At 41.7% G+C, this 22,888-nt stretch overlaps 1 protein-coding gene across 2 annotated transcripts in view; it reads right to left on the bottom strand.

Moving 5' to 3' along the window:
* Positions 1-1,878: 1,878 nt before the first annotated feature.
* The window catches only part of LOC112225470 (mannosyl-oligosaccharide 1,2-alpha-mannosidase IB), a 151,576-nt gene continuing 130,566 nt past the window's right edge, over positions 1,879-22,888 (bottom strand). For both annotated transcript variants that reach the window (XM_024389452.2, XM_024389453.2), the window contains 3 exons: positions 22,544-22,716; positions 4,672-4,787; positions 1,879-4,298 (listed from right to left, as the gene is read on the bottom strand). In XM_024389452.2, coding sequence (XP_024245220.1) covers positions 4,166-4,298; positions 4,672-4,787; positions 22,544-22,716 — 422 coding nt within the window. In that variant the 3' untranslated portion in view covers positions 1,879-4,165. The remainder of the gene's footprint in view (positions 4,299-4,671; positions 4,788-22,543; positions 22,717-22,888) is intronic.

Genomic DNA, 22,888 nt, shown 5'->3' with positions numbered 1-22,888 from the left:
ACATAAAAATAAGTCCTGGATGCTGTGCTAGCAATAGACAAGAAATCCACAGGGGCCGACCAATTGGATCCTAGTCTGCTTACGTGTGCAGCGCTCATTATTGTTGGATCAATAACCCACATTTTTTAAATTTAACATTGTTACCAACAAATAATCCAAACGTACGGAAATCAGCTCGTGCTGCCACTCCATAAGGGCGGAGGAAGTAGGGATCTTCATTATTTCAAGGCTTCCTTGTCTAGCTAAGATTCTTGAATCCATGGTACTGTGCATGTAAAAAGTGAAAGAGTTATTTGCTTGGGACATCAAGTCCGTATTTACCCATTCAGATCACTGTGACCTTGGCAGAGTTCCATCTTCGACACACCTGTCCTGTTCCTCTACACACAAATATACACTCAACTCTGTTCCACTCCAGGGTGTGTGCAGATGAATGAGCCTACAGGAGCAGGACATTTTGCCAGTTCATAGTCAACTAATAATGACATTTAGAGGAGCAACCAGTGCACACAACCAGCGATAGAAATCTATGCCCAAATATTTTCCTAAGCTTCTTTATTACCCACATCCAACTAGTCCCTTCTTCAAGAGCACAGGCAAATATATCCTTATAATGTAATTGAAAGGCCTTCTAGAAACAGTCAAGGCTTAATTGACTCATGTGTTTTGCTACGCTTCATTGTTGCCAGTTCTCTTTCTGGCCATCTGGACCAGTACATCAGTGCATCTCAAGTCTTAAGTGGCTTTGTTTATTCTATTTGTCTCTTTTCCTTGAACTGCAGTGATCTGAAAGACGTGGACAGGTGGAAGAAAATCAACAGTATGCAAATACCATAGGGCTTTCACCTATCCTGTGCTTTCACCTATCCTGTGCTTTCAGATCCGTGCAGATGAAGAGGAAGCCATTTTAGACTGTTAAGATGCGGCCTGTACGTCTGAAGATCGTTATCTGGAAACCATATGACACAAGGGTTCTCCTCAGGTCAGATGGATATCCAAGGGTCAGACCCTGCTCTCTGCCTATCCATCCTGACCCGTCAGCCCATTGTCACGGCAACTGATGACAAACTGAGAAATGAGGGGTGGATGCGAGCAGGAGAGGCCGCCATCCCAATTTGGACAGATGGAAGAAACATTACTGAACTGATCTGCTCAAATCACTTAGATGAACAGAAACAAAAACAAAACTGTGAAAAAAGAATGTCTCTGCACTGACATGCTGTTTTGTCTTCTATTAACAGCAGTTGTTATGACAGGGAGAGAGAGAGCGTAGTGTGCCATGCTGTGGTGTTGTAGGCAGAGGCTGCATGCCAGGACTATGACCTGCTGCTCCCTGTAACTGTTAACGGCTTCATACTCAGATAACATCATGGAGAGCAGGGCACAGCAGGCTGACTGGGGCAGAAAGGTCCTAGATTGAAACGGAAACAGACAATCAACGACACATGCAAAGATAAAGTGCACAGGAGTTCTCTTTGCAATTCCGGTAATTCCCATCCCAGGCAGTACCACATATGAGGGACAGCACAGTAAACTTTAATCTTTAGATACTGGGATTATAACACAAATCATCCCTGCCAAGTGTCCGATCACACTTTGGGTGTTCAAAGTCTCGAATAGAATCTTAAAATCTTTGAAACGTTATTGTTAAGCCTTACTAGCTGTTGAATTGATGTTTGTATTTTGGATATTAAGCAAGACTGCCCCCCTCAGGACAGGATCTGAAAGAGAAGACTTGACTTCACCTTCTATAAACATTCTATAAAAAGTATAGTAAAAAGGTGCTGAGCACCGCAAGCTAAATCCTGCAAGTAAATGCGTTAGATAAGGGAACAGAGTGAACAACAGGAAACAAACATTACTAAGACACCATTTTAGTTATTCTGTTCACTTTCCATAACATCTTTATTGTCTCATTTTAAACATATTTACAGGTCTTTTTTTGTTCAGTAAAAATACAAATACGGAACACTTTTTTTCAAAATCAACATCCTCCCGGCGACTGACGGTGCCAAAGAACGCCTGGGCTTTCTACCCAGACAGGAAGCAGTGATGATGTCAGAGTGAGGATGTCAGAGTGAGGTGGAGGTGGTAAACATACTTCATAAGCATTCTACCCCAGTAGGCTGCTGCTACTGCCACCACCACGAGGAGGGAGACACAGCTGCTGACAGATGGGGACTGAGGGAGCAATAGCAGGGGAGAAAGAGAGGAATAGAAGCTGGAGGGATAGGAATGAGTAGAAAGGGTGTGAAAGAGGAATAGAGTGAGACAAGTGTTGTACAGGTGCAGCCAGGTGGTACTCATTCAAGACATGAGAAATTAGTGACAGAAACCAACCAATTAGCTAAGCAGCAACACAAATATAGTATGGCTTTATCGATTGGCAAGGGGAGTTGTTCTGTAATCAGCCCAACCCCAACATTATCCTCATTACTATTCCTTCATCATCATTGGTCTGCTAGAGCGACAGCTGGGTTTCTAGCAAACTGGTGTATGAGTTTGTGGGGTATGAGCTTGTGGTGTGTATGAGCTTGTGGTGTATGAGCTTGTGTATGAATAACATTTTGTAAAATAAAAATACATTAAAAAAAAGTATTGGCCAAAGGCGTCACACATAGCAACACTTGATAAGGCTTTAAATTATTTGATACTTCCAACAAAAATTGTATTTCTTCCAGGGTACATTTCTATTTCGCAGTGTTACCTTCAGTCCCCTAAACCTAAAGTATATCCCCATCCACTCCAATGCACCAATCACAGATTCCTCACTAAACACAGCAGAGTTCCTTCCGTTCCATCTACTGTTGCAGAAACAACATTCATATGAAACACAAAAGGTCCAATAAGAACACAGCCCATAGAGAATGAATGGCATATCATTCAACATACTCATCGCACAGGTGACGGAACCCAAGTCCTAATATGCGAGTGGTGATTGGAATGAGAACAAGAAACAGTTTAGGTAGAACCCTATCAGTAGGGTGGGGAGTTGTTCCTGAACAGGAAAAACTCCAGGCTATACCCATCAGTGGTAGTGTTAGAGCAACAATATGCCTCGGTGTCAGTCATTTTAAAAGGAGTCAAAGACACAGAGATAATAAATGAAGGGCTTTGTGTCTTCAGCTCCTACAGTGCTGTAACTTCACTCCATTTTCCCTCTCAGTAATCCAAGCAACAAAGTGCATAACAATTTATCCACAGGGGCCATTTTATCAGCAGACAAGAATCACGGCCAAATCAAGACCTGTCCAATTTGCCTGTGGAGTGTTAGTGATTTATGGAAAGACAGGAACAGAAATTGACCAGGCAAGAGGAGTGACTGGAGAAGTGAAGAAATATGACAAGAAAGAGAAGATGGAGGTGGAATGGAGTGATAAGACAAGGTTGAGAGGAGAGAGAGAAGCAGCATCAGTTGAATAGCAGCAACAAAATTATTTGAGGCCAGGCTAAGCTACAATATGTCACCTGCTAATGATGAGAGATGGAAAGAGAGAATGATAGAGAAAGAACAGAAATGGCCGAATGTAGCATAGAGAACGCAAGGGATATCAATTCCATTTCACAGGCCCACTTTAGAAAGGTGCCAGAGGGGGACGCATTAAGCCGTTGCTCCTATCCACAAAGCAACACTGATACAGTTCCAGGTCAAGAGAGTAAACAGAAAATGGCAGACGGACCAGGAGCGTCACATTGTTGTGTCCCCGCCAATCAGTGTCCAAAAGATAGAATGAAAAAAACAAAAATCAACAAACCCCACTGATCGCATAGTCTTCAGTTTTACTGTCAGTCTGACTCTGTCTGGAATATACATATCCCTTCAGAGAAGTCTGTCTGTTTGTTCGTTCAGACTCCATACACCCTCTCGCCCCTGTATGCGTCCGTTATGAGACAGTTTGGTGAAAACAAATCAAGCCTCCTGACAAAAAAAGTCACATTACGAGGGCAATCACAAAAGCTGAATGCACCCACCGTCCTTCTGATCAGCAGAGAGCTATAGAAAGTGAGAGCGAGAGAATGAAAGAATAAGAAAGGGAGCTATTGTTCCAGTCCCCTCCACTCTACAATGGTCTGAGCTCTCTCCTTCTGCAGTCTGTAGTAGTGAGAGGGAGAGATGGAGGCAGGGAGGCAAGGACGCATTGGTCCCCTGGAGGACCCCTGGTCTCTACCGCTGGGCCTGGCTCCCTGGGAGGGTGAGGTTGGCCAGGTGCAGTACCGGCAGGGGGTGGGCCTCCGTGTTGAACACCCAGCTCTCCAAAGGCATCAGGTCATCACTGGAGAACAACAGGTACAGATACCTGGACAAGATAGAGGGAGGGCGAGGTAGAAAGACAAGGAGGAGGGAAAGAGTAGACAATATTCAGCTGCTATATTCTGTTCATCAGTGCTATTTGTATGGTACAGGTGAGACAATGTGAACAGCAATAAACAGTCACCAGCAGAGGGTAGTAAAGCACACAGTTCCAGTGCATTCCAGGGGCTGCCAGGCCAGGACATCCCCATCTCAAACTAATTGGAAGTGAATGAACAGGACACAGGGGAGCTGCCCCATCCACTCCACCTCACCTCAGCCTAAAACAACAACCAGTGTAATATCACCCTAGAACAGGGGCTGGCCAACCCGAGAGCTATTGGGTGTGCAGTCTTGATTCAAAATGGCTGAGGACTTACTTGAGCGTCTCGGCCAGGAAGAAGCTCTGCTGAACGTCGTCGTAGGTTGGGTTGGACGAGTAGACATCCTTGACCCCGGAGAACCCCCCGCTGACCCTGCAGTACTTATCTATAGCCTGGAGGGGGAGACAGAGAGCAGCACTGTTAATCACCATACATTAGCCCTTTACACTCTAACCTATTGATGGGTTACAGTAACATGCTATAAATTACATCAGGCTCTGTGCTTCACCGCGCTGTATGGGTTTTGACTGACAAACGTTCTGAACTTGAGCACCGCACATGACAAGAAGTTGCCCCCTTCCCTGCAGCTAATTGGGCAACATTTGCACATATTTTGTTGTCTGAGTGCGGGAAATGCTGTAAATTAAGATGATTATGTATTTAGATTTATTATAATAAATACCGCTTTGATGTCATACAAGCAAGCACTGTTGACTCCTTTCTATGGGCACCAAAATTACAATTTCTCTGAATTGCCTTGTGAAAACACAAAGATTGTACTCTTCTTTGAGTTATACAAGTGCAATGAAATTACTTAGGAACTGTGCCCACTTTGGAGAGGTGTGTGGCCACTTGGAGACACCAGTTAGCCCACTGACTCAAACTCTGTCTTACGTTCCAAGATGGCGTAGCAGTCGGACGTCTGTTTTGTCTTGTCCCATCCCGTGTATATATCGTTTTCTTCCTATATATTTTTAATCTCAATTTCCTTCTACGGACTGAACAAACTCTCCTGCAACACGCCTCACCCAATGTGGTACGGCTCTGCTATTTTCTACACTTTAGAACCGGAACCCCCATCAGAAGCTAGCCAGCTAACTAGCTAGCGTTCTACACCGTTAACTCGGACATCAGCCAGCCTCAGCCCGGTCAATTCCTGCCAGTCTGCACAGCGCGATATAAACCCAGAGCATATCGGACTGCTTTTTCTCTACCATATCTCCGGATTCCCACCGCAAGCTCAGAACCTTTACATATGCCTCTCCCTAATGCCAATATGCCATGTCTATTGCTGTTTTGGTTAGTGATTGTCTTATTTCACTGTAGAGCCTCCAGCCTCAATATGCCTTAGCTATTGAGGCTGGAGCTTCTACTTTTAAAAATCCACCTTTCCAGAAACAAGTCTCTCACCATTGCCGCTTGTTATAGACCCCCTTCAGCCCCCAGCTGTGCCCTAGACACCATATGTGAATTGATTGCCCCCATCTATCTTCAGAGTTCATACTGTTAAGTGACCTAAACTGGGACATGTTTAACACCCCAGCCGTCCTACAATCTAAGCTAGATGCCCTCAATCTCACACAAATTATCAAGGAACCTACCAGGTACAACGCTAAATCCGTAACCATGGGCACCCTCTTAGACATCATCCTGACCAACTTGCCCACTAAATATGCCTCTGCTGTCTTCAACCAGGATCTCAGCGATCACTGCCTCTTTGCCTGTATCCGCTATGGGTCCGCAGTGAAACGACCACCCCTCATCACTGTCAAATGCTCCCTAAAACATTTCAGCGAGCAGGCCTTTCTAATCGACCTGGCCCGGGTATCCTGGAAGGATATTGACCTCATCCCGTCAGTAGAGGATGCCTGGTTGCACTTTAAAAGTGCTTTCCTCACCATCTTAAATAAGCATGCCCCATTCAAAACATGTAGAACTAAGAGCAGATATAGCCTTGGTTCAACCCAGGCTTGACTGCCCTTGATCAGCACAAAAACATCCTGTGGCGTTCTGCATTAGCATCGAATAGTCCCCGCGATATGCAACTTTTCAGAGAAGTCAGGAACCAATATACTCAGTCAGTTAGGAAAGCTAAGGATAGATTTTTCAAACAGAAATTTGGATCCTGTAGCACTAATTCCATAAAGTTTTGGGACACTAAAGTCCATGGAGAATAAGAACACCTCCTCCCAGCTGCCCACTGCACTGAAGATAGGAAACACTTTCACCACCGATAAATCTACGATAATCGATCATTTCAATAAGCATTTTTCTACGGCTGGCCATGCTTTCCACCTGGCTACCCCTACCCCGGCCAAAATCTCAGCACCCCCTGTAGCAACATGCCCAAGTCCCACCCCTGCTTCTCCTTCACCCAAATCCAGACAGCTGATGTTCTGAAAGAGCAGCAAAATCTGGACTCCTACAAATCACCTGGGCTAGACAATCTGGACCTTCTCTTTCTAAAATTATCCACCGAAATTGTTGAAACCCCTATTACTGGCCTATTCAACCTCTCTTTCCTATCGTCTGAGATCCCCAAAGATTGGAAAGCTGTCACGGTCATCCCCCTCTTCAAAGGGGGAGACACTCTAGACCCAAACTGTTAAGAATCTATATCCATCCTGCCCTGCCTTTCTACAATCTTGGAAAGGCAAGTTAACAAACAGATCACCGACCATTTCGAATGCACCCGTACCTTCTCCACTATGCAATCTGGTTTCCGAGCTGGTCATGTGTGCACCTCAACCAAGCTCAAGGTCCTAAACGATATCATAACCACCATCGATAAAAGAGTACTGTGCAGCAGTCTTCATCAACCTGGCCAAGGCGGTCAATCACCGCATTCTTATCGGCAGACTCAATAGCCTTGGCTTCTCAAATGACTGCCTCGCCTGGTTCACCAACTACTTCTCAGATAGAGTTCAGTGTGTCAAATCGGAGGGCCTGTTGTCCGTACCTCTGGCAGTCTCTATGGGGGTGCCACAGCGTTCAATTCTCGGGCCGACTCTTTTCTCTGTATATATCAATGATGTCGCTCTTCCTGCTGGTGATTCTCTGATCCACCTCTACGCAGATGACACCATTCTGTATACATTTGGCACTTCTTTGGACACTGTGCTAACAAACCTCCAAACGAGCTTCAATGCCCTACAACACTCCTTCCGTGGCCTCCTCCTGCTTTTAAATGCTAGTAAAATTAAGTGCATGCTCTTCAACCGATTGCTGCCCGCACCCTCCTGCCCGACTAGCATCACTACTCTGGACGGTTCTGATTTAGAATATGTGGACACTACAAATACCTAGGTGTCTAGACTGTGAACTCTCCTTCCAGACTCACATTAAGCATCTCCAATCCAAAATTAAATCTAGAATCGGCTTCCGAATTTCGCAACAAAGCCTCCTTCACTCATGCTGCAAAACTGACTATCCTACCGATCCTTGAATTCGGCGATGTAATTCTAATATAGCCTCCAACACTCTACTCAGCAAAATGGATGTAGTCTATCACAGTGCCATCCGTTTTGCCACCAAAGCCCCATATACAGTGGGGCAAAAAAGTATTTAGTCAGCCACCAATTGTGCAAGTTCTCCCACTTAAAAAGATGAGGCCTGTCATTTTCATCATAGGTACACTTCAACTATGACAGACAAAATGAGTGAAAAAAAATCCAGAAAATCACATTTTTAATGAATTTATTTGCAAATTATGGAGTCTTATATTTCCCTCTCTAATTTTAAGCATCAGCTTTCAGAGCACCTTACTGATCACTGTACCTGTACACAGCCAATCTGTAAATAGCACACCCAACTACCTCATCCCCATATTGTTACTTATCCTCTTGTTCTTTTGCACCCCAGCATTTCTACTTGCACATCATCATCTGCACATTTATCACTCCAGTGATAATGCTAAATTGTAATTATTTCACCTCTATGGCCTATTTATTGCATTACCTCCTTACTCTTCTACATTTGCACACACTGTACATAGATTTTTCTATTGTGTTATTGACTGTACGTTTGTTAATGTGTAACCCCCGTGTTGTTGTTTGTGTCGCACTGCTTTGCTTTATCTTGGCCAGGTCGCAGTTGTAAATGAGAACTTGTTCTGAACTGGCCTACCGTGTTAAATTGAATAAAGGTGAAATAAAAATGTAAATAAAAAATGTTTCACCTGCCCCTATCATTTTACGAATGTATCCAGAGTATTTACAGATTTCATTATCAACAAATGGGGTGAAAAGTACCGTAAATGTAAAATGCACACCCAATCAACAGTGTAATGTTAGGATTGTGTCAGGTGAACGGTTGTGTCCACCTTTATTCTAACCTTTTTTTCCATAATAATTGCTACCATGATTATGCATATCGTTTTGTGTGTGTGTGTATGTACACAGCTTCTCTCTGCTGGGCTCATTTCTGAGGGCTATGCACTACAACAGCTGGGCACAACTAACTTCAAAATACATGACTCACACACACTCAGATGAAGTTCGATGAAGGAGCCCCTAGACACTGATCTAAGATTTTATTTCACTAATGGTCAAGTTTAGGAATTAGAAAGGTAAGGTGCCCAGGAGCTACTACCCAGTGCCTAAGGTAAAACAGTATGTGTGTATGAGCGTGCGTCAGTGTTTTCCATGAGCGCTGTCTGTCGGCTAAACAGCCAATAACAGACTAATTGTCATCCGGCTACTTTTTTCATTTCATAAATGAACTAGGCTTCTTTTCATTTACGATTCACGGTTTAATTCGTGAGTCAGAAAAGTCCACATTGCTGTCTCCCGCTAGAACGAACAATATGCATCTTCTAGTGATCATTTTTTATTTATTTTTAGTTCTCATTTGCAACTGCGACCTGGCCAAGATAAAGCATAGCAGTGTGAACAGACAACAACACAGAGTTACACATGGAGTAAACAATAAACAAGTCAATAATATAGTTGAAAAAAAATAATCTATATACATTGTGTGCAAAAGGCATGAGGAGGTAGGCAATAAATAGGCCATAGGAGTGAATAATTACAATTTAGCAGATTAACACTGGAGTGATAAATGATCAGATGAACATGTGCAGGTAGAGATACTGGTGTGCAAAAGAGCAGAAAAGTAAATAAAATAAAAACAGTATGGGGATGAGGTAGGTAAATTGGGTGGGCTATATACCGATCGACTATGTACAGCTGCAGCGATCGGCGATTGCTATGGACCCTGAGACTAAACACCTCCCTCTGCAACTGGATCCTGGACTTCCTGATGGGCCACCCCCAGGTAGTAAGGGTAGGTAACAACACATCCGCCACACTGATCCTCAACACGGGGGCCCCTCAGGGGTGCGTGCTCAGTCCCCTCCTGTACTCCCTGTTCACTCATGACTGCATGGCTAGGTACGACTCCAACACCATCATCAAGTTTGCCGATAACACAACAGTGGTAGGCCTGATCATCAACAACGAAACAGCCTATAGGGAGGAGGTCAGAGACCTGGCCGTGTGGTGCCAGGATAACAACCTCTCCCTCAACGTGATCAAAACAAAGGAGATGAGATGATTATGATTAGATGAGATGATTAGATGTAAACTACAGGAAAAGGAGGACAGAGCATGCCCCCATTCTCATTGACAGGGCTGTAGTGGAGCAGGTTGAGAGCTGAGATGAGATGATTAGATGTAAACTACAGGAAAAGGAGGACAGAGCATGCCCCCATTCTCATTGACAGGGCTGTAGTGGAGCAGGTTGAGAGCTTCAAGTTTCTTGGTGTCCACATCACCAAAAATAGGACTCCTGGCCATAGGACTCCTGAAGAGCTAATCAAATGGCTACCCAGACTATTTGCATTGCCCCCCTCTTTTACACTGCTGCGACTCTCAATTTATTATCTAAGCATAGTCACTATCTAAGCATAGTCAGTCACTAACTTTACCTACATGTACATAACTCAACTAACCGGTGCCCCCGCACATTGACTCTGTACCCCCAGAATATAGCCCCGCTACTGTTATTTTACTGCTGCTCTTTAATCATTTGTTACTTTAAAAAAAAACATTTTTTACTTATCTATTTTTTACTTAAAGCTTATGTTTCTTAAAGCTGCATTGTTGGTTAAGGGCTTGTAAGTAAGCATTTCACTGTAAGGTCTACACTTGTTGTATTCGGTGCATGTGACAAATACACTTTTAATTTGATAAGACAGCCGGTCAGACACAAAGTGAGAGATGACAAGGAAACACTGCTGGTTTGTCAGTCTGCTGTCTGTCCCCCCGCCCGGTACCTCTTATTTTTGTGCTCTGTGGTTGGCTGCAGTCAAATTTATTTTCACAGAAGAAGGTGAGCATGATGCTTCTTCATCGTCTCCTGTGAGTGAATTTACACATTCCATGTAAGTGGTAAAGATGAGATGAAATCAACATAATTATCGTTTTGTGGCACATTCATTTATTTTCTTTCGTATGTTCTATAGGCTTATGCTATAGCCAGCTGCGGAGCCGGGGCGCATCGGCTATTTACTGTGGTTTGATTGATGACCGAACAGCAAGTGCTGACCAGTTTACAAAAGGTGTCAAAATGACTGAATAATGTCAATCTCCTATATCCCTTTGCTATTGATAAATCTAGTTATGTCCAAACATCTTGTTTTTATTTTCCTAAGATTCAAAGCCCATGTTGAAACTTGCCAGTGACTGCTAAAGTGACTTCTCAGCAGGGTTGCCATGTCTAGCTGAAATTTCTAGTCCAATGACCATTCAAAACCTGCCCACAAAGCTTGAAAACTAGCCCAATTTTTGGGGGTGCGCAGCAAGCAAGCAGTTGCCACATTTATTCAATAAACCATTTTTCCATAACATTATCGAGGGAATATCAACGTAGTTTGTAATGACTTTGAAGCAAATTTCGTATTTCCATCAAAATATGAATTATTGCAAGCTTAAAGTGAGGTTAAAGGCAGTGGTGAAAAAAAGTACCCAATTGTCACTCTTGAGTAAAAGTAAAGATACCTTAATAGAAAATTACTTAAGTAAAAGTGAGTCACCGAGTAAAAGTCTAAAAGTATTGGTTTTAAATATACTTAAGTATCAAAAGTAAAAGTACAAATCATATCAAATTCCTTATATTAAGCAAACCAGATGGCACCATTTTCTTGTTTTTATTGTATTTACAGAAAGCCAGAGGCACACTCCAGCACTCAGACATCATTCACAAATGAAGCATGCGTGTTTAGTGAGTCTGCCCGATCAGAGGCAGTAGGGATGACCAGGGATGTTCTCTTGATAAGTGTGAATTGGACCATTTTCATGTCCTGCTAAGCATTCAAAATGTAGCGAGTACTTTTAGGTGCCAGGGAAAATGCATGGAGTAAAATGTACATTATTTTCTTTAGGAATATAGTGAAGTAAAAGTAAAGATTGTAAAAAAATATACATAGTAAGGTACAGATACCCCCCAAAAACTACATAAGTAGTAGCAAAAAGTATTTTTTCTAAATACAATACACCACTGGTTAAAGGAATTTGAATATGTAGCAAGAGAAAATATATATTTGCCCTTATTAAACTCTCAAATGATTATAAATAAAATGTTTGTGCATTTGCATAACTATAAATAAATCCGATAGGATATTTGTGATTAGATGAGTGATTAAAGTTGGACAGAGAATCTCGAAATCTCTGTTTAAGAAACATTGACAAATGTTAGCCTACTTTCTGGCAATTGTGCTGTTATTATGTGCCAGATATTAAAAACTTCATAGGGCTGAGATCCCGTTAACGGGATCGATATGACAACAGCCAGTGAAAGTGCAGGGCGCCAAATTCAAACAACAGAAATCTGTTTGGGATGAATCAGAATAGTTGGGTAACATAGATAAGATGTTTTATTGTCATTATATGCTTGTGAGTTACTTCTCATATAGAATGTATCTTGTTGTACTATAGTGGTGGCCATTTGCAGTTATCCTTTCTCTGTCATGGGGTCAGTTACTTGGGCCGTAGAAAGGGGAGAGGTCAAGCTTGTCTTCATATGTAAACATATCTTTTAAACCATGTGAAGGGATGATTGAGGGGGAACCAATTATCTCTTGGCTCCACTGTGTCTGTGTGCCAGTCACTGTGTCTCCGTGAGCTTGTCCAGGATGGGAGTGTCTAAAATGACAATTGATATATATCCTAATGTCTTGGTACTATGTTGTACCAAGAACGAGAAGTAGAACCTCGTTTTAGGAGAGCAAACTGAACAATAATGTATAGCTAATGCTGTCTGGCTATGGAATACTCCTCTCTCAAGTAAAGTCTTCCTTTGTAATGTTCCTAAGATCTGTTATTCATCATGTGAGTTGAGATGGGTGTCTTGGCTATAAATGATACTAAGAACTGTTTTGTAAGCACTCTCAGAGAATTAATTTATAGACACTGAATTGATCTGAGAGTCACAGGGTTGTGATGGAGCTCATATAATTAAAGATGGACTTTATGATAACTCTGACTTGTGTGTGGTTTACTCTCATGATTTGGTAAATACAGGAAATTTCCACTACAAATCTCATAATTAAAATTCCTCAAACATACAAGTATTTTATACCATTTTAAAGGTAATCTTGTTGTTAATCCCACCACAGTGTCCGATTTCAAACAGGCCTTACAGCGAAAGCACCAAATGATTATGTTAGGTCAGAGCCAAGTCACAGAAAAACACAGCCTTTTTTCCAGCCAAAGAGTGGAGTCACAAAAATCAGAAATAGAGATAGAATTAATCACTAACCTTTGATGATCTTCATCAGATGACAATCATATGACTTCATGTTACACAATACACGTATGTTTTGTTCGATAAAGTTCATATTTATATCAAATAATCTCTGTATACATTGGCGCGTTATGTTCAGTAGTTCCAAAAACAGAGCCACGTCAATTCACAGAAATACTCATTATAAATGTTGATGAAAATACAAGTGTTATACATGGAACTTTAGATAAACTTTTCCTTAATGCAACCGCTGTGTCAGATTTCAAAAAAGATTTACGGAAAAAGCAAACCATGCAATAATCTGAGTACGGTGCTCAGAGACCCTACAAGCCAAAAAGATATCCGCCATATTGTGCAGTCAACAGAAGTCAGAAAAAGCATTATAAATATCCACTTACCTTTGATGATCTTCATCAGAATGCACTCCCAGGAATCCCAGTTCCACAATAAATGTTTGTTTTGTTCGATAATGTTCATCATTTATGTCCAAATAGCTACTTTTGTTATCGCGTTTTGTAAACAAATCCAATCTCACAAAGTGTGTTCACTAGGAGCAGACGAAATGTCTAAAAGTTCCATTACAGTCCTTTACAAACATATCAAACGATATAGAATAGAATAGAATATAGAATTAATCTTTAGGATGTTTTTAACATAAATCTTCAATAATGTTCCAACCGGATAATTCCTTTGTCTGCTACCTCTCACGTGAACGAGTGTCACGAGTTTGTGGCACTCTGCCAGACCACTGACTCAAGAGCCCATATGAGCCCCTCCTTTACAGTAGAAGCCTCAAACAAGTTTCTAAAGACGGTTGACATCTAGTGGAAGCCTTAGGAAGTGCAACATTGCCAATATCCCACTGTATCTTCAATAGGGAATGAGCTGAATATCAACCAACCTCAGATTTCCCACTTCCTGGTTGGATTTTTTTCTCAGGTTTTTGCCTGCCATATGAGTTCTGTTATACACACAGACATCATTCAAACAGTTTTAGAAACTTCAGAGTGTTTTCTATCCAAATATACTAATAATATGCATATATTAGCAACTGGGATTGAGTAGCAGGCAGTTTACTCTGGGCACCTTATTCATCCAAGCTACTCAATACTGCCCCCAGCCATAAGACGTTTTAAGACTACAAACCATAAATTGCCTATTTGCAAGATTGACTTGTCATTTCAAAAGGCATAGGCTACTGACTAAAATCTGGGTTTATGATTGTAATTAAACTTTTTCTGAGCTACATGCAGGTAGCTTAAATGGCCCCTGATAGGCCGACATCTCATTTCAGGGAAAAGTCCACAACGAAACTGACATTAAATGTGGAGAATGATACATTTGTGATAGAGCTGTATGACCATGATCACAATTGATAACTTCCAATTTAATTAACTAAAAATGGCCATTAGTAATAGTATAATAAGACAAGGCTTCAACAACAATAAACAGAAGTTATTTATTAAATTCATTTGCCAGCTCCAGGTAGCCTACATAAGTGGCACAAACTGATTTGCAACGACTCCAGCGATATTGTCATTTCAACATATTTATTGTGTCAAATGGTAGGCTACAGAAGCCTACAATGGCATAGAAATGAATAGGATATTTGATAGCCAACAGATGCAAATGTATCATTCTCCACACTTAATGTCAGTTTCCTTGTGGACTTTCCTCGCATAACAGAAGCAGACGAGGGATATCCATAACTTTCCATTTCAAATTTCCCCTCACGCAGAGCTCAAGACCCAAGAACTGAGCATGAGTAAAACCCTTTGCTTGATATGGTTTTCCATAATCAAAGTCGACATTAGAATACCATTTACTTTAAACCACCCCCAAGCAAATATATCTAAAGTGCTCGAGTGTGCCTAAAGTGGGTTTCCAGTGCTTTGTCTCCATCATTTCTTGATGCGCATCAGTTCTAATGCGTTAATATGTTTTATAGAAAAATGGTTGGAAATAGATGTCTCTATATTGACAATCTAAATAGCATACCTACAACTGGTAAAAAGTTGTCACGATGTGTGCTTGTGCTGCTCTCTCCTCTCACTCACGAGACTCAGCAGCCCCCTGCAGAGCTTTCTCAACCAGTGCACTCAACATAAACCCAACCACTCCGGCCCTCCCCACTACTCACTCTCCGGCCCTCACCCTCCCCACCCACTCAGAAACAGCCTGCTCAGTGCCTGATATTTCACTGTGACCTGCTGCTGACTAATATATATATATATATCCGACCTCCACAATCACCCAACCTCAACCCAATTGAGATGGACCGCAGAGTGAAGGAAAAGCAGACAAGTGCTTAGAATATGTGGGAACTCCTTCAAGACTGTTGGAAAAGCATTCCAGGTGAAGCTGGTTGAGAGAATACCAAGAGTGTGCAAAGCTGTCATTAAGGCAAAGGGTGGCTATTTCGAAGAATCAAAATATATAAATATACTTTTTTGGTTACTACATGACTCCATGTGTGTTATTTCATAGTTTTGATGTCTTCACTATTATTCTACAATGTAAAAAATAGTACAAATAAAGAAAAACCCTTGAATGAGTAAGTGTGTCCAAACTTTTGATTGGTACTGTATATACAGCGCCTTGCGAAAGTATTCGGCCCCCTTGAACTTTGCGACCTTTTGCCACATTTCAGGCTTCAAACATAAACATATAAAACTGTATTTTTTTTGTGAAGAATCAACAACAAGTGGGACACAATCATGAAGTGGAACGACATTTATTGGATATTTCAAACTTTTTTAACAAATCAAAAACTGAAAAATTGGGCGTGCAAAATTATTCAACCCCTTTACTTTCAGTGCAGCAAACTCTCTCCAGAAGTTCAGTGAGGATCTCTGAATGATCCAATGTTGACCTAAATGACTAATGAGGATAAATACAATCCACCTGTGTGTAATCAAATCTCCGTATAAATGCACCTGCACTGTGATAGTCTCAGAGGTCCGTTAAAGGCGCAGAGAGCATCATGAAGAACAAGGAACACACCAGGCAGGTCCGAGATACTGTTGTGAAGAAGTTTAAAGCCGGATTTGGATACAAAAAGATTTCCCAAGCTTTAAACATCCCAAGGAGCACTGTGCAAGCGATAATATTGAAATGGAAGGAGTATCAGACCACTGCAAATCTACCAAGACCTGGCCGTCCCTCTAAACTTTCAGCTCATACAAGGAGAAGACTGATCAGAGATGCAGCCAAGAGGCCCATGATCACTCTGGATGAACTGCAGAGATCTACAGCTGAGGTGGGAGACTCTGTCCATAGGACAACAATCAGTCGTATATTGCACAAATCTGGCCTTTATGGAAGAGTGACAAGAAGAAAGCCATTTCTTAAAGATATCCATAAAAAGTGTCATTTAAAGTTTGCCACAAGCCACCTGGGAGACACACCAAACATGTGGAAGAAGGTGCTCTGGTCAGATTAAACCAAAATTGAACTTTTTGGCAACAATGCAAAACGTTATGTTTGGCGTAAAAGCAACACAGCTCATCACCCTGAATACACCATCCCCACTGTCAAACATGGTGGTGGCAGCGTCATGGTTTGGGCCTGCTTTTCTTCAGCAGGGACAGGGAAGATGGTTCAAATTGATGGGAAGATGGATGGAGCCAAATACAGGACCATTCTGGAAGAAAACCTGATGGAGTCTGCAAAAGACCTGAGACTGGGACGGAGATTTGTCTTCCAACAAGACAATGATCCAAAACATAAAGCAAAATCTACAATGGAATGGTTCAAAAATAAACATATCCAGGTGTTAGAATGGCCAAGTCAAAGTCCAGACCTGAATCCAACCGAGAATCTGTGGAAAGAACTGAAAACTGTTGTTCACAAATGCTCTCCATCCAACCTCACTGAGCTCGAGCTGTTTTGGAAGGATGGAATGGGAAAAAAGTTCAGTCTCTCGATGTGCAAAACTGATAGAGACATACCCCAAGCGACTTACAGCTGTAATCGCAGCAAAAGGTGGCGCTACAAAGTATTAACTTAAGGGGGCTGAATAATTTTGCATGCCCAATTTTTCAGTTTTTGATTTGTTAAAAAAGTTTGAAATATCCAATAAATGTCGTTCCACTTCATGATTGTGTTCCACTTGTTGTTGATTCTTCACAAAAAAATACAGTTTTATATCTTCATGTTTGAAGCCTGAAATGTGGCAAAAGGTCGCAAAGTTCAAGGGGGCCGAATACATTCGCAAGGCACTGTATAAACATAGCCTACCTATTACTTTTGTAATTTCTTTGCCCTGGTTAGAATCAGTTGCCTAAGGCTGCTTGAATGCAGAGGAGAGGCGATGTTGTGGTGCTGTTTCTTTGCGTTTCCGTCTTGCTCCAGTATACTGGGGTGATGTTAGTGTAAATGTGTCAAAATATTTGAGGTGTTGCAGCTGCATAGGTTATTCTCGTTGAGTGTGACGACATAATGTTACCGTTTTATCCACAACTCTGTCCATCGCCGTTGTAATCTAGTGGGAAGACAAAATGTTCCCAAACTGGAGATTTAAACAATGATGGAGGATCCTCCAATTCTGGTTTATCCACCACTCGCCATCGTACAGAACTAGTTCCCGGTTGCGCCACACAAAAGGACAGTTTGAAATGCACCCAATAAGATTCGAATTTTGATTACAACATGCGCATAGGCTCAAGTTGTTTTAATAACGGAATAGGCAGAATTATATATATTTTTTAAATCTCAGATTTACTCCAGAGGCATAGGCCTATAAGGCAGCGTAGACATAGCATGTAGGTGTAGTGTTTTTTTCACAGTGCGGACCGAACCGAGGTCCCCATACCAAACAGTTTGGTACAAATACCTGCACCGTTACACCGCTAGTAGATAAGACTCATTTTTCTGACTAGATTACTAATCTACTGCCTTCCTTCAAATTCCCACCCACAGTGTTTGATTGACAGGTCTGAAACCCTAACAACTCTGTGACTCACAAACATCCTGCCCCCTCCCCTGACAACCCTACCCACAGTAATTGATTGACAGGCCAAACTGTTAAAGGGATAGTTCACCCAAATTACAAAACGACACATTGGTTTCTTTACCCCAAGAGTCCACAGAGCATAATTTGAATAACAAACAAACAAATTTGAACATCAAAGTGGCAATTTATATCTTGCAGCAAAACTGTAAAATATGACTTTAGAAGAGAGGTTTAATGTTAAAAAAGTTTCTTACTTAGAAAATAGTCCTAATTATATAGGGCTATGCAATGACAATATGCAAAAATAAAACACTGAACTCATACATTTTCAGTCATTTTAAGTCATGTCTTTCTACGCAATATTACCAATCTGGAAGGTAAAGTATTCAATAATTTAACTGTGTATTTTGGATGGAATCAAGGCATTAGAAGGTACTAGGAGGGGCCACCAAAATAGAGTTCATTCTGAAAAAAAAAAAATCCCAGGGGGCATGCCCATGTTTTCTACTCCATGTACTTACGGAAAATGTGTGTGTGTGTGATCAAACATGAGCTGATGGGAGATCAGAATCTGTGTAGAACCTGTCTGGTGCTTTTTATGAGAGGTAGAGAAGGAGAGAAAGGGGCATGACAGAGGGTGAAAGCAACAGAGAGCGAGGGAGAGTGCCATAGACACAGAGAAAAGCAAAGCCAAGTTTCTGTTCAAAAGAGAGAAAGAAGATGAAGGAATAAGAGAGACAGAGCAAATAGAAAATGAGAGCAAGTGAAAATGAAAGAGTAAGAGAGAGGAGGAGAGGGAAGGAAGAGGGCTGTGTGGTGCAGAGGAGCAGTAGTGGAAGAATTAAGAAGTGTACTCCCTCCATATCCACTCAATCACTCAGGCTGAGGGAGGCTGCATTCAGACCCACAACAGCTCTCAGCTCTCAAGAGCACCAACATTACCAAAAGCCAGAGGGCAGCGCACACACTCCACACACAGGAATAGATAGAGAAAGGAGGAAAAGGAGGAGATATAAGGAGAAGGGAAGAAAGAGGGATAGAAGAAAAGAGGGAGATAGATGAGATGGGTGAGTGGTGGCAAGGAGGAGGAGATGGGGAGTGGAGGGAAGCCAGAGAAAGAGAGAACGAGAGAGCAGAGTGAAAGTGGTTGAGAGGAGGATTGAGAGAAAGGAGGCAGAAGTGTTTCAATCTGACCTTTGAAAATAAAAGCCTCAGTGGGGAACAGATATGACAAAAAGATGATAACGGGAGAGAGAAAAATATGAGAACAGTAAATACTCCTTCCTCAAGTAGGATTAGTCTGTTGTGTGTTCACACACTGATCCGCTCTCCTTTTACAGTTGCAATGGGTCGATACACTTATCCAATTCTTTCAGATCTACACTGGTGCAGAGAAGTTGCCTGGCTACCCAAACTCTTGCTCCGGCCAAACGTTACGCCAGGCCCACGGACGTTAGTTTCTTCTCAGCAATTAGTCTGGATCTGAGTATCTCCCCGACAAGTTCTAGAACACAAACACATTCTAACCATTATGATTGGTCCCAGAAACCAATGGGTTGGGCCAGAGCCAGAACACACATGGGTAAAGCAGCATTTTCTTTGATACTCTGATTGGTTAGAGATGATCCAATTGCTGATAACACCCCTAATTTTGACATCCCCACAAACAACTTCAACGATGGCAGTCTCAGACTGAAGTATGTAGCGAACATAGAGCAGCGGAATCAAATCAAATGTATTTATAAAGCCCTTCTTACATCAGCTGATATCTCAAAGTGCTGTACAGAAACCCAGCCTAAAACCCCAAACAGCAAGCAATGCAGGTGTAGAAGCACGGTGGCTAGGAAAAACTCCCTAGAAAGGCCAGAACCTAGGAAGAAACCTAGAGAGGAATATGAGGCTATGAGGGGTGGCCAGTCCTCTTCTGGCAGTGGTAACGGGTAAGACAGAATATCTGAAAATGTAGCTAGCTTGACTAAGTTTCTGCTTAGCCTGCTGGCTCGCTAGCTAACTTTAGCTGGCTGGCTCGCTAGCTAATGTCACGTGTATAATCTGTGTAGTAATATTATTTGAATCTCAGAGCCATTTGCATTGCTATTTATAGCCTAATGTTAGCTAGCTAGCTAACATCGAACCTGGTGGGTTAGCTACCTGCAGATTCATGCAGGGTAGTAACGTTATGAGTTTGGATTATGGTTTAGCTAGATAGCTAGCTAGCTACATCTCTAAACAAAAGACTCCACTGTGCAAGTAACCATTTAACTACATCTTCTGTATCCTGAGCATGTGACAAGTTAACTTTGATTTTATTTGATATAGTATGTGTTTACCTGAGATGGTAATGTGAAGGAACATGACCTGCACCAAAGTCAAGTTAGGATATAACGCTAGGCCAATGAGACAGTGTCCAAGTTCTAATATTCTACATATGAACGCCCCGCTTTTATTCCGTCACACTCACAACCGTAAGCTGAAATCCAGTACCAGTCAAAAGTTCGTACAAACCTACTCATTCAAGGGTTTTTCTTATTTTTTAAAACTATTTTCTACATTGTAGAATAATAGTTAAGACATCAAAACTATGAAATAATGTAATAACCTAAAAAAGTGTAAACAAATCAAAATAGATTTGAGATTCTTCAAAGTAGCCACCCTTTGCCTTGATGACAGCTTTGCACACTCAACCAGCTTCATGAGGTAGTCACCTGGAATGCATTTCAATTAACAGGTGTGCCTTGTTAAAAGTTCATTTGGGGAATATCTTTCCTTCTTAATGCATTTGAGCCAATCAGTTGTGTTGTGACAAGATAGGGTTGGTATACAGAAGATAGCCTTATTTGGTAAAAGACCAAGTCCATATTATGTCAAGAACAGCTCAAATAAGCAAAGAGAAACGACAGTCCATCATTACTTTAAGACATGAACGTCAGTCAATCTGGAAAATTTAAAGAACTTTGAAAGTTCCTTCAAGTGCAGTCGCAAAAACTATCAAGTGCTATGATGAAACTGGCTCTCATGAGGACCGCCACAGGAATGGAAGACCCAGTGTTACCTCTGCTGCAGAGGATAAGTTCATTAGAGTTACCATTCTCAGAAATTGCAGCCCAAATAAATGCTTCAGAGTTCAAGCAACAGACACATCTCAACATCAACTGTTCAGAGGAGACCGCGTGAATCACGCCTTTATGGTCGAATTGCTGCAAAGAAACAACTACTAAAGGACACCAATAAGAAGAAGAGACTTGCTTGGGCCAAGAAACACGAGCAATGGACATTAGACCGGTGGAAATCTGTCCTTTGGTCTGAGTTCAAAATTGAGATTTTTGGTTCCAATCGCTGTGTCTTTGTGAGATGCAGAGTAGGTGAACAGATGATTTCCGCATGTGTGGTTCCCACCGTAAAGCACGGGGGAGGTGTGATGTTGTGGGGGGTGCTTTGCTGGTGACACTGGCTACATTCCAAACACTTAAAAGACACACCCCATCCCCTCAGCCCTTAAATTAAGTGGACACTTCTGATGACGTATCATGACGTCTGACGAGTATACACTTGCAGGGCAAGTGCCGTAAATTCGTCACTCGTTCCGCGACGATTGTGTTTTCAGCCACTGGTAGCTTGTGGGTGCTTTATATGCTCTACAGTCAATTATGATTGCATGTCTAAAGTACTTATATTAACTATATAATTATTAATATGCCTACTGTATGATAGCTAGCAAATTAAATTAGCTAACTAACGTTAGCCTGCCTAGCTGGAACTTCTGAAGGAAAATATTTTATTTCTACAATTTCCAAAAGCTAACTAAACAAAAACATAATTACTTTTACGAGACGTGTTTATGCAGTAGTAGCACAATTTCTAACTTATTTACATTTGTTTTTACTTACACTTGTATGTTGAGGTTTTATGTTTTGCCTGACTTTTAGGTGTGTACAAACTTTTGTCTGGTACAGTATACTAAATTCATTTTTAGGTGGGTTTATTGGTGTTAAAATACACTAGTTATGCTCTTTTGGACCACCAGGCTGCTGATGTCATGCAGCAAGTAGTTTCTGTGTTCATACTTTTTCATAACGACAAGTTTGATGTCGGACGACAATAGAATGTTCATGATGTCACTGAATCCTTGAAGAGATGGGTGGGGATAAGGCTTAAGAGGATGTGAATGATTCTGAATGGGTGAAGACAAAGAAGAGCACTCCAGTAGGTGTACCAAAATATTCAAGGCCATTTACTCAAAATTGAGGTTACAAGTTTATCAACTTCCAAAGCAGAATTACTTTCCCAGTGTTCCTCAACTGTAGTGTATGATATTTAATTTTCTAACTCTGAGTCTCTACTTTTATTCAATGTAAAAAACACAATTTCAAATTTTGCTACATAAGACTGGATCAAGCCGGGAGGTCACATGTGGTAGTAGTAATACTAGTGAGTGATTTTCCAGTGGCTCACCTGTGCTGCCTCCCAGCCCCACTGCCTGTACTTGGGGTCATGGGTGAACCTCCACATGTACCAGTAGGTCTCGATGACCTCTGGCCTCAGGATGTAGTATTTCTCATTCTGACGCACCGCCACTGCTTCCAGACCACTGTCAAACTTAAAGGCCTCTGGACCCAGCTTCAACACTATGGAGAGAGGGAGGGAGGGAGATGGGTCCACAACACATTTCCTGCCAATTAAATGTTTGGAGTTAGAATGTAATAGGAACCGATTACAGTGATCAAGAAGCAGACAGATTTGTTCTGCACGCCTTGTCACTGTGTGTGGGAACAGAACACAAGTTCATAAAAAGAGACG

Source organism: Oncorhynchus tshawytscha, linkage group LG26, assembly GCF_018296145.1.
Source record: "Oncorhynchus tshawytscha isolate Ot180627B linkage group LG26, Otsh_v2.0, whole genome shotgun sequence".
Taxonomy (NCBI): domain Eukaryota; kingdom Metazoa; phylum Chordata; class Actinopteri; order Salmoniformes; family Salmonidae; genus Oncorhynchus; species Oncorhynchus tshawytscha.
The sequence above is the reverse complement of the archived record's forward strand: the minus strand, read 5'-3'. Positions and strand labels throughout refer to the sequence as shown.